We start from the raw sequence: 20186 nt of genomic DNA, 5'->3' as shown, positions 1-20186 counted from the left end.
GAGACAAAAGGCATTAGACAAAACCCCTCTTTTCACTGAGGGGGTTGAATTGGAAATGGAAGGGAACAGAACTGCTATGATCCTTCAAAGAAAGTGAGAAGTAGAGGTTCTCAAATAATCCAGATCTGTGAAAGTGAGGTGGGAAGGAAGGAGAACTCTCTCTCTCTCTCCTCCCTCTCCCTTCCCCTCCCCCTCTCTCTCAAGGGAAGACACTTTGGTATCCATTAAAATCACCTTTTAGACCATCCAGAACCTCAGAGTCAGAGAGGATCACAGAATCAGCAGACCCAAGACTGGCTGTGAGGTTCAGTCGGCAGAGTCTTGTCTCATTGCTTAGCATGTAAAGTCCTTGGCTTGATCCCTATATTATCTCATAAAATGGGATGTGGTGGTACACATCTGTAATCCTGGTGCTTAGGAGATAGGGACAGAGGATAGGGAGTTCAAAGTCATCCTTGACTATGTAATGAGTTTAAGGCTAGCCTTGGTTACATAAGTCCCTGCCCACTCACCCCTCAAACAAACAAAGAAACAAACAAACAAAAAACAAAAAAACAAAAACAAAAACAAAAAAAACAAAAAAAACCCCACAGTTCTCCTAGACCTCACAGCAACTGCAGGAGACAGACAATAGCTTGGAATTCATCTGGATCAGTGGTTCTCAACCTTACCAATGCTGTGACCTTTTAATATAGTTCCTCATGTTGTGGTGACCCCACGCATAAAAGCATTTTTGTTGCTACTTCATAACTGCACTTTTCCTACTGTTATGAATCATAATGTAAATATCTGTGTTTTCCGAAGTTCTCAGGCGACTTCTGTGAAAAGACCGTTTGACCCTCAAAGGGGTCTCGACCCACAGGTTGAAAACTGCTGATCTAGATCCTCAGGGCCTAGAAATTCCTTCTTTAAATGCTTCTAAGTCTCCGGCGAGTCTTCTGATGACTCCATATTGTGGGACAAGGCCTGAAGGATGTAATTCTCAAAGACTGGACCCTGTCTTATTCATCTTTTTGCTTCTATTACCAATGGCTGCACCTGGCAGGTGGCAGGTACTTAGTCAATGTTTGTTAAATGACTGGACGATTGGACAGACACAGTGGCTCACGGTGGAAATGGCTCACAGATGCTGGAAAACACTATGAAAGTCCACCAGCAAAACCAGACATTCTCACTTCGTCTCATTAACCGGAGTTAACTAATTAACAACACATTTAGGTGTCTTGTTTTTGGAGTACTTACCAGGAGAGACAGTGAAGATGGCTGGTCTGGTGGGCATCACGACAACTGGGGAGAGACAGCTGTGGGGTGACATCAGACGATAAGGGGACAGTACTGTGGCCACAACATCGCTTGATACCTTTGACAGCAGAGTCAAACTTTGCCCTTTTGTGGAGACTGAGTACTTAATATGAGCCAAGATTTTCTAGCCCTTCAACAGACTATATTTTTATATCAATAACTACATACATGTTTTGGGCTTTTTGAGACAGGTCTTGTTACATAGACCAGGCTGGCCTTGAACTTGTAGCAGCCATCCTGCCTCTGTCTGCTAAGTGTCAGGGTTACAGGCAGGCACCATCAAGCCTGACCAGCCATTGTGTAATTCAGGGTCTTCAGCTCAGCTGTAGGGTCAACACGACTAGTATTTTTTTTTTACTAGAGTGCCTGAGTTTTTTCCTTGTTCCTGGGATGAGGTACCCCGATAAAACCACCTTAAGGAGAGCTGTGGAGGTGACCCGACTCTTGAAGACAAGCTTTTAAAAAAGCTGCAGAAATCCACCTCGAGTTCCCAATGTCTGGGCCACTCAGAGTCCTCATGACTAGAACAGGTGTCAAATGCCGCGTCTACTTTTGTACAGTGCTGGAATGGGTCTGTCTTAGTAAAGACCAGCCTGTAATTCTTGTGCTGTTGGGTACCACCCTCACGATGGGTGTTCTGCATGTGCCCTGATGGAGCTGTCAAACTGTACCTGTCCTCTTCTGGAAGATGTCACTGCAACAAAGAAGAAGTTGCCTTCAAAGACCTGGATGTGACTGTCCATGCTGGGAAGGGAAGGTATGGGGAGAAAAGACCGACAGGAAGCAAATGTGAAAATCGATTTGATTTTCTACACTGTAGTACTGGAGCACTTTATTCTAGCCTATTCTTAAATATTTGGAAATAGCGAAGAATTTCAAAGAAACCATGTGTCTGCAACTCAGAATTAATAAAAATTAGGATCTTAGTGTTTGTTTTTCTCCTATGAAAAACCCCTCCACCAGATTTACAAAAATGTTCCCCATCAAGAATTAAAACTTCAGAAGAATCCAAAAGTTAAAATTACTTCGAATCCTTCAACCCATTAAGAACATCATTACGTTTGGCGACATAATTGCAAATACCTTCTTAAGTGTCTGAATGTAACTATATAAATAGATGGATAAGTGGATGGATGCATAGCTGCAGAGACAAAAGCTATCACAAACAGGATTAACCTACATATGACATTTTCAAACAGTAATTAAATTTAATTTTACTTCAGTTTAATAGGAGAAATAACTGACAGGAAATAGGAGTCACTGAATTTCAAATAGGTGTTTCTTCTTCGAAGAGATAATATTTCTTACAATGCTAAAGAGTAAAAATTCTTTGGAGGCTAGCTCTCTCTCTCTCTCTCTCTCTCTCTCTCTCTCTCTCTCTCTGTGTGTGTGTGTGTGTGTGTGTGTGTGTGTGTGTGAGAGAGAGAGAGAGAGAGAGGAGAGAGAGAGAGAGAGAGAGAGAGAGAGATGCCTGCAATCCCAGCTGAGGTAAGAGGACTGCTCCAAGTTTGAGGTCAACCAGGACTACCTAGCAGGACTCTGTCTCAAACAACAACAACCCAACAGACAGACAAACAGACATGGATAGAGATAGATAATAGATATATGATAGGTTTGAAGTTGTTGATTTCTTTTTCTTCTTCTTCTTTTTTTTTTTTAAACTAGGGAGGTGGCTCAGTTGGTAAAGTATTTGCCTCTTAAGCATGAGATGAGGACGCGAGTTCAGATCCCAAGTACATATGTTAAAAAGCCAGGTCTGGTGGCACCATGTTGTAATCCCACCATGGCAAGATACAAGGTGGAGACTGGCAGATTCCTGGAGCTCACTGGCCTACTGGCCTAGCTCATTTGGTGACGTTTCAGGCCACTGAAAGACTTTGTCTCAAAGAAGAAGATACCTGAGGTCATCCTCTGACCCCCACATGTGCAGGTGTGCGCACGCGCGCCCACAAACACACGTACTCCCCCATGAACACACACACACACACACACACACACACACACACACACACACACACACGTTTTATTAAATGATTTGCTACTATCTGCTGACTGACCCCCAGGGTTAAAAGATAAGCACATTGGCATTTCATGTCTCCTCTCACACCTTTCCCCAAGACTTGAGATTTTCTAATATCTTTCATCTTTACACCGTTATCATCTGTAACTCATATTTTGTCACTTAGCCATACATTCTCATGGTCATCTTAGCCACATTTTGTCCCTGTGACATCATAGCTGGTTCTTTGCTGCCTGGATTCCATACCAGCAGAAACAGAAGTATTGTGACTTCTATTTCCTGTCAGTCATTTCTCCTGGAAGTCAAGTTAAATTCAACACCTGCGTTCCTTAGGGGCTTTCATGGTGACAGACATTTGCTTGCCATCACACTTGGGTCTTGCTGTGGTTGAGTCTAGTGTTCCTAGGAAGAGCTTTTGGTCCTTTGGGACCCGGCAGACATCACCTTATCACCTACTAGCATGTGGCACTATAGTGAAGCTGGAAATCAATCCATTCCCTTTTTGGGCAATTTTGTTTTTCTACATATAAAATACCCCAAGAATTGGATTCACTTTCCTGAGCCTTCATTTCCCCACTTGTGAACTGGAGATGTAAATGGTATTAGATGAGATCATTGTTTAAAGACTTGGCACTGTGCCTGGATCAGGACTAATACTTAATCATTGTTAGCTCCTGGTGGTGTTAAAATTGAGGGTGCTGAAGTTCAAGAATACACACAGGGTTCTTCTGAGCTGGGGCTCCAGAATATTGAGTGACTAGCACAGAAAAGGGCCTTAGGTAATTAGGGGCAATAAAAAGATTATTAAGGCAATGCAATTAAAGTGACTAGAGAGAGGGAAGGCACATAAAGAGGCTGACTTCAGGATAATTAAAGACCTGAAATAAGAGAACTCAAGAAATGGTGTATTTAAGGATAAAATAAAGATAAGTTTCCCCAAATGACAAAAAAGTGAAAAATTATACTTCAGTGTAAACTACCACCACCAAAAAGATAGTGTCTGCTTGAGAGGCAAGCAGTGTGGGCATGTGGTTCTTGGTCCCATCCTCACTGACTCCTTCAGTTGATGGCATGTGGTCCAGGGTCACTAAGTATCTACAGGGCTAGACAGGGCTAGACCATTATTTATGCTTTTTTTTTTTTTTTTTTTTTTTTTTTAGAGTGTGTGTGTGTGTGTGTGTGTGTGTGTGTGTGTGTGTGTGTGTGTGTTAGCCATGGTCATGCCATTTGTTAAGAGCCTCCATTTTGGTTAAACAATGTCAGTCATTGAGACTAAAAGTAATTTTGGGTCCCAGGATTAAAGTAACTTGTTTCCCTAAATTCTTGCCCTTCCCATTACTGACACCCCCAGTAATGGCGGCCACAGAAATGTCAGTCACCTGACATTCTTTGACTCACCATTTACCTTATTTTCCCAGCTACCTCTAGCAACAGCCAACCTTATACCAAAAGGGTTTTTTCCTCTCCCTTTATTTTCTACTTTATAAATACACTGGCCTGTAAGCAGCCCCTGGGTTCTGACCTGATGCCAGAGACCCCCTTCTGCAGGCCTCTTCCAGAACAAAGCCTTCTCTGCCCTTGAGCCCCCCACTCCCTTGATCTCCTTCCCACCAGCCTTGCGGTAAATAACTTGAACTCCTCTGTCAAAGGTTTACTGTTGGGAGGGTTCCTAGCACAGGTAGCTTTTTACCTGTCTTCCTATCACAGCAGAGGTCAATTCCTATAATAATAACAACACTACTACTACTACTAATAAAATAAGATAAAAAAACAGAACAATACAAAACAAACAGAAAACAAAATAGCCCATGGAGAAAAATAACAAAAAAAAACATACAGACGCTGAAACACACACATTCACATACACAGAAAACTCATAAAAATAAAATTGGAAACCTTAACATATAAGCAAAAGATCTGTAAGGTTAAAAAAGGGTAGATAAAGCATTTTGAGACAAAAAAAGATCTCTAAAACTACCACTGAGTTAGTGTTTTTGCTGGCCGTCTCCCGCGGGGCATGGGGCCTGCCCTTAAGTGTGGTTTGTATTCCCAGTGAGACTCAGTTGGAGACAATGAATCTTTCCTTTGTGGGAGGTTGTCAGCTGGAGATAGCTTCTGGGTTAGGGATGGGGTCTGTGCCTCCTTCCCCTCTAGGTATTGCGACCCCATCTGGCTTAGACCTGTCCAGGCCCGTGAATGATACCAAGTCTGTGAGTTCATATGTGTGTGTCAGACCCGCGGTGTTTGGAAGGCCTTCTTTTCTTGGTGTCTTCCATCCCCATTGGTTCTTAAAATCCTTTGGGTTCCTATTCCAGGGAGGTGAGGGATTTGATGCAGATTTTCCATTTAGAACTGAGTGTTCTGAGGTCTCTCACTCTCTGCACATTGTCTAGTTGTGGGTTTTGTATTTGTTCTCATTTACTGTAGGAGGAAGCTTCTCTGATGATGGCTGAGTAAGACACTGATCTATGAGTGTAACAATGTCATTAGGATCCATTTTTGTTGCTATGTTCCCTGTCAGAATAGAAGCATGCAGAATAATAGTATTTGTTTTTCCCTTAGGTCCATGGCCTATCTAGTTTCAGTCTCTTGGACACCCAGGCAGTGTCACAAATGGGTTTCATCTCATAAAGTGGGCCTTGATCCTAATCAGACAGTGGGTTGGTTACTCCAATTAGACAGTGGGTTGGTTACTCCAATCAGACAGTGGGTTGGTTGCTGCCACAACTTTTTATACCACTAATGCATCAATGTATCTTGCAGGCTGGTCACCATGGTAGATCACAGGGTTGGTATTTACCTTTATCCTTGGGAGTATGCAGAGTACCTTTCAGGACCATGAACACTAGTCAGTATGGGTGAAGGCTCTAGGTAGGCACCAGCTTGACTTCTCTGTGTTCAGTGAATTAATGTAGGTGTTGTCTCCAGCAATATGGCCTTACCATCAGTTTGCAGAGAGTGACCAATAGCTTTGGCAATAGCCTGGGTTGTTTGCGGGTTTCCATGGGACCCCTTTGGCCAACAACTCAATTAGAAATGATCCACTGCTGGAACTGGAGGCTTCATTTGGTGATGAGAGATGTCCAGTTGGGGCTCTGTCTCCCACCATATTTGGTGACTCCAATTTGGATTTCTTTTATACACGTATATATTTTAAGAAGCTTTACTGTACTAGAGTTCCATATTGCCTCTAAATGGCCCTTAGTTTTAACCATTCTTCCCTGTGTTCTCTTCCTTTCCTGCCTCCTCCCTCCCCTTCCCGTTTGACTCCCCCACATCCATCCCTAACTATCTATTCTATTTACCCTTCCTAGGGAGATCTTTCCCTCCCAACTAGTCCCTTACTCTATACATGACACCCCTGGAGTGATATGGATTGTAGCCTGCTTATCAAAGACTTAACAGCTAATATCCATATATAAGTAAATACATACCATATATTTTTGGGTCTGAGCTATTTCACTCAGGATGATTTTTTTCTAGCTCCATCTATTTACCTGTGAATTTCATGATTTCAGTGTTGTTGTTGTTTTTTAAACATCTGAGTAATATTGCACTGTGTAAATAAATGTACCACATTTTCTGTATCCATTCATTCATTGATGAACATCTAGGCTGTTTTCAATTTCTGGCTTTTATGAATAGAGCAGCAATCACCATGAATGAGAAAGTGTCTCTTTAGTAGGATGTAGAGTCCTTTGGGTGTATGCCCAAGAGCAGTATAGATGGATCTTGAGGTAGATTTATTTCCAGCTTCCTGTAGAACTACCACACTGATTTCTATAGTGCCAGCACAAGTTTGCACTCCCATCAGCAATGAATGAGGATTCCCCTTAGCCCATATCCGTGCTAACATGAGGTGTCATTTGTTTTATTGATCTTGGCCATTCTGACTGGCATAAGATGAAGTCTCAAAGTAGTTTTGATTTGTATTTCTCTGATGCTTAAGGATGTTGAACATTTAAGAGCTTCTCAGTGTTTGTGTTTCCTCTTTTGAGAACTCTGTTTAGATTTGTACTCCATTTTTTAATTGGGTTATTTGTTTTCTTGATCCAGTTTTTGAGTTCTTTATATATTTTGGATATTAATCCTTTATTGGATATGTAATTGGTAAGAATATTTTCCTATTCTGTAGGTTGCCACTTTGTCTGAATGATGGTGTCTTTTGCCTTACAGAAGATTTTCAGTTTCATGAAGTCCCATTTATTAGTTGTTCTTAGTGGTTGTGTTAATGGTGTTCTGTTCAGAAAGTCTTTTCCTGTGCCAATGTGTTCAAGGCTATTCCCCACTTTCTGTTCTATCAGGTTCAGTATATCTGACTTTATGTTGAAGTCCTGGATCCATTTGGAGTAGAGTTTTATACAGGATGATGAATACGAATCTATTTGCATTCTTCTGCATGCAGCCATCCGGTTTGAACAGCATTTGTTGAAGATACTGTCTTTTGTTCTGGTATGCTTTTCTGGCTTCTTTATCAAAAATCAGGTGTCCATAGGTATGTGAGCTTATGTCTGGGTCTTCAATTTCACTGATCAGTGTATCTGGTTTTATGCTAATACCATGCTGTTTCTATTACTATAGCTCTGTAGTACAGTTTGAGATCAGTGATAATGCCACTTCTAGCAGTTCTTTTGTTATTCAGGATTGTTTTAGCTACACTAGGGTTTTTGTGTTTCCACATGGGGCTAAACATTGTCCTTTCAATTTCTGTGAAGAATTGTGTTGGAATTTTGATAGGGATTTCACTGAATCTGTAGACTGCTTTGGACAGGATGGTGAAAGAGCTTTTTTCTTCCCTTATGGTGAAGCTGTTGTTTAAGTGCCAGGGGCTTGTTTCTCTCCATCTGGTAGGGCTGACATTCAGAAGCACATTGGAATATGGGTTTTTATTTTCCTGTCTATACAGTTTTGTCTTAAAGTACAATACTGGAAGAGATAATAAGCACAGATTCTAAGACTCTAGTCTAGGTCCCTTAGATCCTTTCTTCCAAGAGTGAATCAAAGACTATTATTGATTGCCACATGGGCCAGCAGGAGAGAGATAAAACCCAGTTATAACCTTCAAAGAGTTTATGAAGGAAAAATAAAACAGGCCCCTAAGCTACCAAACAAGAATATTCTAACAAAAATCAGAGATAAAAAAGCACAAGGCTGTCTATGAGTAAGCAGGTGACTCAGGGTATATAGGGGCAGGCTAAAGTGGACCTGCTCAGTTTAACAGAGGAGGCTGATGAAGAAAGAGGCAAGAGAAAGTTCTAGAAGGCTGAAAGGAAGGCTCAGAGCCAATGATGCTATTAGAATTTTGGTGGAGGCTGGTTCTCATGGCTGTGTTTCATGTCATAGTTACCTCCCCTCAGGTGGACATTTCCAACAACAGGTAGATCCTTAGCCTACCTAGAGACAGTGGATGGTACTGACATGTGAGAGGAATCTGGATTCCAGACCCCACGGCACTAGCATAGGCCACATCACAGGTCTGCGCCCATGATGCAATGGGGACCATGTCTGCCTTCTTAACACATGGCTAAAAAGGTAGACATTATTTATTAATTATTAATTAATTTACACATGTGTGTGTGTGTGTGTGTGTGTGTGTGTGTGTGTGTGTGTGTGTTGATACAAGTCTCAGGAACTCAAGCCTTAAAATATATAGCTGAGGCTAGCCTTGAACTCCTGGTCCTCTTGCCCCAAACCAAAACAGAACATTTCCAATAAATTCAAAACAATATTCCACACATGGGAAAGGTACAACAGAAAAAAAAGCATCATTTACAAAAACTAGATTTTTTTTTTTTAGTGCTTATACCAGCGGCTCCCCAATTTTAGTTCACTGAAGGCTCGCCTTCAGGACTTGCTAACACTGGAATTTAGAGTTGCTTCCTTGAATCTTGAGATTTGAGAATTTGCATCTGTAACAAGTTTTGGGTCACTAATGCTCCTGTCTCTGGCCTGAGAAACACCCCCGACTCCTGAAACTTGACTTCAAGCTGGTGACCCCACCTGTGAGGATGTGAGTCTAACTGAACTTGAGTCACAGCTGAGAGCTCAAGTCACACCCCAGTCCAGGTGTGCCTGGCTGTGCCAGCTGCAGAAAGCCTTGTTTTGTTTCTCTTTAGTTCTTTTACTTTGAGATAATTTTAGAGTTATATGCAAGTTGTAAAAATAGTGCAGAGTGTTCCCATATACTTGTTACCCAACTTCCCCTTATGGGAACGAACATCTTACGTAACCACAGAACACTCATTCAAACTAAGGATTTAAGCTTGGGGCAACACTATTAAGTAGACAGTGCCATTTATTGGACTTCATTCCCATGTTAGTGCTTCTTTCATATTCCACGATCCAGCCCAGGACCCTAAACTGCATTAGTTCCAGGGTCCGATACGGACCACATCATTGTTCATTGTTCAATTTTCTCAGCATCCTCCACAGAGTCCATTGGTCCCCATGATCCCAAGCTTTGAAGAGTCCTGATCAGTTACCCCACAGGATGCTCCTCAGTGTGAGTTCAGCTGATGTTCTCTCATGGTCAGATGGTGGTGATGGGTCACAATGAGAACACAGGGCTCTTCTCAGTGTGCTGTGTCAGATAACATGGATGTGACATGTTCCACTATGACATTAGCTTTGTTCTCTTGAATAACATGGTGTCTACCAGAATTTGCCACTGTGGTCATTTGTTTTTTATAACTACCGAATGTTTATAATTTTCTGGCATTGCTGGAGATTGAGCCTGGGGCCTCACATGTGTTAGGTAAGCATTCTACTATGGAATTCTGGCCCTAACTACCAAATATTTTGATAGCCACTCCTTGAGACTGCAAAAACACTATTTTTGATTGAACTTTTACATCATTAATTTTAATATTGAATATTTAATATTGGTTGATCTTGCTTGTGCTTATCATTAATCTGGTGTCATACGTGCGTGCGCACACACACACATACACACACACACACCATATGCAAAGTGCAGGATGCAAAACATGAAGAGAAAATTTAGAAACCAATTAGAGCAAAAAGGAACACTATGTTCTCAAGAATTAGGAAAAAAGCTATAGTAAAATTATTAGAAACCACACAAATCAGAAGACAACTGTGTGATAATATCTGAAGGGCTAAATTCTCTTCTAAAACCTGGCAGCATAGACTCTGTCAGTCAGGAGTATTTCCAAAAGCAGAGGAGAGGGTTGGGGAGATAGATGGCTTAGTGTGTAAATGCTGCTGTGTAAGCGGTGACTGGAGTGTGGAGATGCATAGAAATGCTGGGCAGGCATGGCCGCCTGCCTTAAACCTAGTGCTCAGTGGGTAGAGATAGGCCATCCTTGGAACATGCTTTCTAGCCAGACTAACAATATCTGTGAGCTCTGGGTTCAAGTGAGAGACCAGCTTCCATCTATAGATGGAGAACAATTAGGACATCAACCTCTGACTACTATATGTGCACACACATCCACATACATGTACCTGCACATGTGAACACACACTCACACAATACACACACACATACACACATCCACTCACACAAACTCACACACACATGCATGCCTACATGCATAAACACATACTCACACACATAACACACATTTATGCACATACACACACAATCACACACATTCACAATACTCACACACACACACACACAAATACACACACACCCACAAACTCACACACATGCACACAGATACACTCACACACATTTACACCTACACACATATATTCACATACATACACACTCACATACACACATTCACACACACAAATACACACATCCACATACACAAATACACACACACACACACACACATGCACTCACACACACATGCACTCACACACACACTCAAACGAACCCATACAGAAAGTGGAGCTGAAACAAAGACTTTAATCAGACAGATCATGACTAAAAAAATTAATTCATTGTGATTAAAGGTTCCTGGAGAGGAGTGCTCCAAAACCTTCCCTGCCCTTTTAAAACAATGGAGGGTGGTAGAATTACAGCAAGAGAGAAGTAGCATCAGAACACCAAAGTAAATAATTTCCAGCCATATTCTCAAACCACTGTCCACCCAAACCTCAGCTAACTGGTCCATGAAATAAGATCGTTACCCTCCGTATTTCGGAAAAGGTTAAAGGGAGTTTGAAAATCAGTGCCCGCTTTCCACAGTATGGTTATGAAGGTAAAAATATTACAAATATGAATGAGTAAACCTCAAGATCATAAAATGGTGTGTGTGTGTGTGTGTGTGTGTGTGTGTGTGTGTGTGTGTGTGTGATTGTTTCCAAAGCATTGCATTATATCCAATGGTTTGATGAGGTCAGATGATACTGAAATGGAAGATCTCTGGAATAGAAGATATAAGGACTTGGGGGGGGGGATGGGAGGTGGTAAACAAAGATGATATCATTGAACAACAGAAGAAGCAAAATCATTTAATCATTCTCAACCTTCCTAATGCTGCGACCCTTTAATACAGTTCCTTAGGTGGTGACCCCCAATCATAAAATTACTTTTGTTGCTACTTCATAACTGTAATTTTGCTACTGTAATGAATCATAATATAAACATCTGTGTTTTCTGATGGTCTTAGGTGACCCCTGAGAAAGGGCCATTTGACCCCAAAAGGGGTCTCTACCCACAGGTTGAGAACTGCTGACTTAAATGCTGGGTGCCAAGTGCTAGAACCACGCAGAATCTTTCCTGGCTGGATGTAATGTGCCTCCTCTCCCGAAACAAAAACGGGCAGCCCACTGCCCACATCGTTTCCGAGGATCCTGATGCCTCCCCCAGCCATCACCTAACTGGATCCTTCCACCAGCTTGCCGAGGGAGCTGGCATTCTTGGCATTTCCACAGAGACGGGGCTTAGTGCGGTAAGCGACTGGCCCACTCTCTCCAACACTGGGGTTCCAGCCCTGGTGTTCTCACACGAAGAGCTGTTGTTCACACACTGGCCTGACCTCAGAAACAGGACTGTGTTATCTGTGTGCTGTTGTTCCAGACATGGTCACCAAGGCTATGGACAGAACGTGAGATGTCTTTAGGGGTCTTCAGGCATGGAATTAACAGAGAGTCACGGGGGAGGGCCATCTCCTTCCCTTCTGGTCTGTTTGGCTTCATTGTAGAACAAGCCTGGTGCAGGTGGGCCCTACCACCTCTTGATGAGTTGTCTGTTGTTGCTTAAAAATGTGAAATGACATAGTTTTTTTTGGGGGGTGTGCATGGGTGTGTTTGTGCATGGGTGAGTGGTGTGGAGGTCAGAGGACAATTTGTGATAGTTAGTTCTTCCACCAGGTGGGACTCAGAGATTGAACTCATGTTATCAAGCCTGGCAGCAAGCTTTTTGTTTTGGGACAGGGTCTCATATGGCCTAGGCTGGCCTGGAACTTACCATGTAGCCAGAGGTGGCCTTGAACTCTGGACCCTCCCACCTCAGCAGGCACTTCCACAGCTACCTATTCTCCATTTATTTTTTTAAACAGAGAATCCTTCAGGCTTTTGCTAGGTACAGGATCTTAATAACACAGTTTGAGCTTTACTTTATCGTTTTCCCTAGTTTCTGGATTTCCTATTTATAGCAAGTGCTTACAGGCTTTCATTTGGTATGACAGTCTCTTTAAAAAACAAAATGAATTATAAGCTGAGTTGATGAGAACGTTCAGGAGACGGAAGCCTGGAGTTCTGCCACAACCCAGGCAACCTGCATGGAAAGACGCCCCCTCCGGGGTTGCTGGGTCTCATTCTCATGTCACAGAGAACCCGGACCTTCTAGACAAAGCCTGAAGGCATTGTTGGTGGGGAGACCCTGGACTCCTGACACAGGATCCTGGGTCAGGTACAATGCCTTCTGGGAACAGCACTTTTCTCTTGGCCAACAGGCGTCTAGGGCAGCACAACTCCCTGAGATCACAGGGTAACAGGCCTGAGGGAAGAATTGAGAAAACGGTCACAGAGAGCTGAAAGTGTGTCAGGTGGGAACATGGGACAAGAGGAGATGGCTGTAAAGAAAACTGTGGCTGTTGTCACTTGGGAAAGGTACACCCAGGCACTCCCTTGCTATGTGTGCACCTGCCCCTCTATCAGGAGCCCCGTGGACTCTGGATTTGATGGTTACTGTCTGAAATGTCCCATTGACCAGTTGATGTCTATGAGTAATGATAAGAGACTTTATTAAATGAGGATTCCTAATTTTTCAAGTTTTTTTTAACTCTTCCACCCTCCCTCTCTCCCTCCTTCTCTCTCTCCCTCCCTCCCTCCCTCCCTCCCTCCCTCCCTCCCTCCCTCCTCTTCCCTACCCACTTTTCTTCTAACACTGACTCTCCAATGTTCCAATTAGGAACTCTCAGCCCAGGGAAAAACAAGCTCACTCTCTGAGACCCAGAGGGGATTTTTAGGAAGCCCAAGTTCAATTTTCTAGAACTTTATCTGGCTTAGGCATGGTGGTGGCTCACTCCTGTAATCCCGGCACTTGAGAGGCCGAGACTGGAAGATCATGAGTTCAAGGCCACCTGGGGCCACATAGTGGAGACCCTGTCTCAACAAGTAAACAAACACAGCTGAAAAATTTATGCCAGTGTTGGACCCCATTTACAGGACTCCATGTGTTGTGATAGAACAACTCTGGAAGCATCCTCTTTTGAAGTTGACCCTCTTGGAAAATGAGCCTTGGTTACAGTGGGCCTCCTGGCACACTGGCATGGAACACAGAGAAACAAGAACATGCTCTATGCTTGCTCTTCTACCAGGAATATGGACACCAATAAACTGCTAAGAAGCAGCACCCAGCTGCTGGTGGCACAGAGCTCCGGGGCAGCTTGCTTTCTGGTGACAGGTATGTACCAGGATTTGGTAGCAGCTCTGGGCAGCTTCCCTTTAAGGGAGATGCAGGGACTGGCTGGAAGAAAAAGAAAAAGCCTCCCTGCCTACAGAAAGGCCTGGGAAAACAGCTCAAAGCTGGGTGGAAGAGAAGCCAAGAGACTTTTCCCAGATGCATCCAGCCAGGCCCGAGACTCAGACGAGGAGCTGTTCCCTGTGTTACCTGCTGCTTCCTCTGTGAAAGTCAGGAGGGGGCGGGATGAGATGATACCCAAGGGTCCTCTCAGCTCCAGGCTCTGCTCTGCCCTTCCTTGGACTGTTTGGGTTTTAGCTGTCTTCTTTACAGGTCCACCTAACTGCTTCTGAAAGTGCTGTGTGTACCCACCCTGGTCTTGTAAAAGGACTAGGAGCAGCTGGGCAGTGGTGGTTCATGCCTTTAATCCCAGCACTTGGGAGGCAGAGGCAGGCGGATCTCTGTGAGTTTGAGGCCAGCCTGGTCTACAGAAAGAGATCCAGGAAAGGTGCAAAGCTACACAGAGAAACCCTGTCTCAAAACAACAACAACAACAACAACAACAACAACAAAGACTAGAAGCATGGAGTTCTGCTGCAACTCAGGCAAGCAGCATGGAATGAAGCTCACAAGAGAAACAGGGTTGCCAGGTCGCATTCCTGTGTCACAGAGAACCCCGGACTTTCTAGACAAAACCTGAAAGCATCATTGGTGGGGAGACCCTAGACTCCTGACACAGGATCCTGGGTCAGTTGCAATGCCTTCTGGGAAAAATGCCTTTTTCTCTTGGCCAACAGGCTTCTTAGGGTGGCACAACTTCCTGAGATCACAGGGTAACAGGCCTGAGGGAAGAGTTGAGAAAATGGTCTAGAGCTGAAGGCTTGCCAGGTAGGAACAGAGGCGAAGTGTCTGAAGGGCCTTATAAGCTTTCTCTTGTATTTACAAAGGCCAGCAACCTCTGTTCCTAAGAGGGATGCTCTCAAGGCCTGGGAGGTCACATCGCTGGCCTTGGTACAGTCCCAGAAGTCAGCCCTGCAATGGATGAGACAAGAAAGCCACACTTCATTATGTGACCTAGAATGTTACTGCTCTAGTCCAGACGAGGCTCATATTTCCAGCTTCCTTTCCACTGTCCAGAATGATTACCCATGGCCTCTTAGTTAACAAAATGAGAATTTATTAAATTTTCAGTTCTAATAAATAGTCAGTTGCCTCTGACAATAGGCTGCAAGCCCTGGTAAAATGACATAGTCTGTAACGATCCAGAGAGAACACATTAAGCTGCAGGCTTCAGTTACAACGGGAGCTGCTCTCCTCCCTTGACTCACTGCCATCACCCCGCTGCAGCTTAAAGGCTTGAAGATGAATTCACTTTCTTATCACATAAGATCCCAAAGATACATAGCCAAACAGGAAACAAAACAAACAAAAGAAAATGGTAAACAAAAGACTCCCAAACTGAGAAGCAGGTATAAAGAGTCAATGAGATGCTTTTCCCCATCTATGGAACCAATAACAGCTATGCTTGGAAGGAAGCCCAGCAAAAAGAAGGCCCAGCTACATTCTGGAATGTTCATTCCCTTTTCTTGAGGGCCTGGGTGAAGTGGTGAGGTCAGCCAACCACACAGTTTCAGGCTAGAATTAGGCTCTTCAGGGCTTTCCTTCCCAAGTGAGGGATCATCAGTGGGGAATCAAAGCTGGAGAGAAACCCATCTTCCTTGGGCAATTAAAAAATTCTGGAGGATGGTAAGGACCTTAGCAATTCCAAATATGAAATTTGGATTTCAAGAGTTAAAGAAGAGGCAGGCAAGGAGACGCCAGCCCCCAACCTTGAGAGGTTACTATTGCCTGAGGCCAAAGTCAGATTTCAAAAGCTGGACTTGAGAAGCGGATAGCAGCAGCCAGGGACAAGGCTGAGCTCATGGGGGCAGGCCAGTGTCTTTTCTCCACTTGCTCCTGGGTCTCTTCATCCGGCAGCTACTTCTGGTTCCTACCTGTCTCCACTGGTTTCTGCCAACCTGTTATTCATTACTGCAAAGGCTCCCACACCCCCTGAGAACTCATCATCCTTGGAGGATGCATTGGGCTGGTGGGGTCCGCCATTGGCCATCTCGGACAACTGCTTCTGCAGGATGGCCAGTGAGACCTTGTTGGTGTCCTTCATGGAGATCATCTCCCCCGAGAGACGTCGCCCATCAGTGTCACTTTCCATCACCCCATCTGTCTCTATGGAGATGTTGCATCTGTTCCGGATGTTACCAGGCATCACCACATTCCTCCTGGACCGCAGGAGTCCTCTTTGGCACTGTGGGAAGCACCCACTCTCCAGTTTCCTCAGGATCCAGTTCACAGTCTGTTTGATCAGGATGGAGATGACGTTAAACAAGGAGTAGATGCAGCAGACGCCCGTGAGGATGAAGAAGAAGTTGGCAAATCGGTAGAGTCCTTGGTTCTCATACTGAGCATTCTGGCTGCTGACCAGGTCCCCAAAGCCAATGGTGCTGAACGCCACGAAACAGAAGTAGAGTGAGTCAAAGTAGCTCCACCCTTCCATGGTGGCATACAGAGCCGAGGCTCCACAAGAGATGGCCACGGATGCCAAGCATAGGATCAGCATGACGTAGTACACGGAGGGCTTCCAGCCAGCCAGGCTATCCGCCTCACCCTTTTCAGGGGCCTTCATGTTGTCCTGGGTCGCCACCCCACGTCTCCGCAGCTGCTGCTGGTGACAGGATCTCATGACATAGGCGATGACCGTGATCAGCCGCTCCAGGAAGAGGTTGAAGAAGAGGATGGTGCTTGCGCATCCAATGAGACCGTAGAAGATGAGAAAGATCTTCCCTCCTATTGTGGCTGGTGTCGTCATCCCAAACCCTGACGAAGAAAAAGAGCAGAGGAGAAAAGAGTGAGGCAGGGGCTTGCCCGAGAGTGCGGTTGGTGTATGGATTTGGAGGCTAGTGAAGGACTGGAAGAAACAGGGTCTGAAAAGCCCTTAGCCCCAGCCTTTCTAGGAAAGCAGAGAATCCCCACCTCCATTGGAAGGCTGTTGTTCAGCACACAGAGTTGGCCTGCTGCAAGCCCATATGGTGCTATTGTGCAAGGCAGGAAAAGGCTCCTCTTCCTCTGAGTGGAGGATCCAACCAGAAAAAGAAAAAGGCTTAGTGACAAGGATGTGACTAGGTTTCAGCTTCCTCCCCTCCTTCTGCGGGATGTCCCTTGGAAGCTATGGAACACAAAACCACCAAAATCAACAGACCTGGCTCAGATACAAAGACTCCTACAAAAACAAAGGCTTATGCAGACTCACATGAACTCATTCATCCTACAAACCCAGGACTGGGGATAAAACCAGAGCTCCTGTCTCCTTGGATCTCTGGGTCTGCAAGACAATTGGTATACTGTCTGTTCTGTACTAGACTTGGCAATGGTATAGGACTCTGTGGCAGCTGCTAAGAGGGGTTACCCACCTAAGACTTGGGGTTCTGGGAAGATTACACAGAGGGTCCTTGAAACCAAGGAGGCATTGTACAGGCAGAGGGTACATGTAAGTAGTAATGGTGGTCCCCTTTCTTCCTTCTCTTGTTTGTATGTGGTAAGTGTGTGTGTGTGTGTGTGTGTGTGTGTGTGTGTGTGTGTGTGAATGTGCATTTGGGGACTGGAAGTTGATGTTGGGTATCTTCCTCAACTGCATTCCACTTATTCAGGCAGAGTCTTCCACTGAAACTGGAGCCCACTGATTCCTGCCAGCTTAGCTGGTCAGCCTGCCCTGAAGGTGCCCAGTCTCTGCCTTCTGAGTGCTGGGACCCCAGGCAGTTGCCAGGCCTGCCCGGCTTTTTCATGAGTTCTGAGAATCTAAACTCTGCTCCTCACACATTGCCCTTCATTTTCAAGTTCAGCTTTCTCATTGTGTCCTATCACTGGGATCCCAAACCTCAGCCATCATCCTGTCTTTGTAAATCCTCCTCAAGCCAATCCCTACTCTTGTTGCTATGGGCCAACCCATGGCTGCCTCTCCTAGGTTCCCCTGGGAAGTGGTCAGATCAGATCTTGAGATGTGTGGGTTTCGGGCCTTATGACCTCATGGTGTCCTGAGATGAAGTTAACCACCTTTCCAAAGCACCTGATCTGTGCATTCATAACCTTTCAATTATCCAGCTAAAGTCCTGCTTCTCAGCATGCATGGTCCTCAGTTGTATCTAGCTGGGAAGCTACAGGCCTCAAACCAAGATAATGAAGGAAGAAACTGAGTTCTGCTTCTAATAAAATAGGATAGAGAAGAATAGATGGAATAAGGAAGGAGTGAGGGGCAGGGAACAATGGGATGGAGATTTTGAGGGTTAGGACCCTTAAAGGTGGAGAAAAACCATATCAGAATATCACCTCTTCTTGCTTTAAAAATCCAAGTCCTTAAAGCCCCTTTGCAGTGAGGGTTATTTCTCACCTTCATTATGCAAAGAAATGTGTTGTTCTCTCTCTGGTTAGGATAGCAATTCTTATCCCCAAGCTCAGATGAGGTGGTTAGAGGGGTAAAGACTTGAGTTTGATGAGTTAAGTGCATTGAGTTTAACAAGTAAGTTTCAAACAACGTCATGTTCTACTCAGTCCAAATGAACACCACTGAGTCACCAGTGTGTCAGACAGTTCTTTCCCAGTTATTGAAGGAACTTGGAGCAACTCTGATGGAACCAGCAGATTCCCTGAACCAGGAGAGCTTGTGATAGAACACAAGAAGCAGATGGCTGAGCCCATGCACTGTGCGTCTGGAACCTGCTGTGATAGGAATGGTTTTATTATCCCCAATTCCCATGCTGATCTTCACCCACAAGTTGACAGTTCTAGAAGGTGGACTTTTGTGAGGCGATTAGCCTAGGGGGGGTGGGACCTTCATGGGTGGCATCTGTGTCCTTGTCAATGATGTCTTGGGGTTGCGGATGTGAACCAGTTGGTAGAGTGCCTGTCTGATAAGCTGGGTGTGGTATCAGGTGCCTGTAATCCAGCATGTGGGAGATGAAGCCGGGAGGACCCAAAATTCAAGGTTATCTTACATTACATGGGGGAATTCAAAGGCAGCCTGGCCTAGACAACAGCAACTACAACAAAAGACACCCGACAGAAGGTCACCCTTTCTGCCATGTAAGAACATGGCAAGGATTCTATGAAAGTCTTGACCTTGAACTCCCAGAACTGCAAGCAATATATTTCTCTGTTTATAAGCTGGCCTAGGGCATTTGTTACAGCATCCAGGATGAATTTAAGACAGCCATCCAAGATGACCCAGACAAGCTCCTTGTAAGAATTGCTTTCCTGAAGAGCTGGAAACAATGCCTAATCCTTGCTTACAAAGTCCCAGTGACAAATCAAAATACGATCTGCTCATAAGGTCTCAATGACAAATCAGAGTACCATTCCACAGAGCTTCACCCCGGGGAGTCAGAGAGCTTACTGGGCTTACTTACAGCACACAGGGTGAGGGGTTGCTTACCACAGCATGGGTGACTGCCACAGTGGAAAGTCTTCGCCCAGCATGGGTGATGGCCTCCCCATAACCACATCAATGGAGTCCTCAGTTAACCTTCTCCAGCCTAGATACTGGAACACCTCCTGAGACTCCAAGGCCATATGCATATAAGTGGTTGGGAGGAGTTACTGGTATCTCAGGTGAGGTTCACTCACCCTCTCCACCCTCTCTAGGGAAGTCAGCTGTCAACAAGTTCCATGTAATGGTCTCCTGCAAGCAGGCACAGTTGATCTAGGAGGAATGGTGACCCTTGACCTCAGAAAGCCCACATCAAGGCTAGGACAAATGAACTATTTATAAGAGAAACCACAACGCATCAAGGGGTAAATGCAAGCAGAGAGGGGTTCTCTCACCACAGGGGCTTGATGAAGCCTCACTCTGGACAGAGTGACCTAGGCACCTTTGAGTACAGTGATAGCACTGCAAAGTTTGAGGAATTGACTTTCCCCCTAATGAACAAGGCTTTTAGTGCTTTGGTGACATGTTCCAAAGATTGAAAGTTTCTGGATTCCATCTGTTGA

The 20186-nt window shown here is 44.6% G+C and overlaps 1 protein-coding gene across 1 annotated transcript in view; it reads right to left on the bottom strand.

The window, feature by feature from the left end:
- Window positions 1-15355: 15355 nt before the first annotated feature.
- Window positions 15356-20186, bottom strand: part of Kcnk13 (potassium two pore domain channel subfamily K member 13) — a 95424-nt gene continuing 90593 nt past the window's right edge. Inside the window, exon 2 of the mRNA XM_036206263.1 lies at window positions 15356-17021. Coding sequence (XP_036062156.1) covers window positions 16138-17021 — 884 coding nt within the window. The 3' untranslated portion in view covers window positions 15356-16137. The remainder of the gene's footprint in view (window positions 17022-20186) is intronic.

This window comes from Onychomys torridus, chromosome 14, assembly GCF_903995425.1.
Source record: "Onychomys torridus chromosome 14, mOncTor1.1, whole genome shotgun sequence".
NCBI classification, from domain to species: Eukaryota; Metazoa; Chordata; class Mammalia; order Rodentia; family Cricetidae; genus Onychomys; species Onychomys torridus.
Note: the sequence above shows the minus strand (reverse complement) of the source record. Positions and strands in the feature narration are given on the sequence as shown.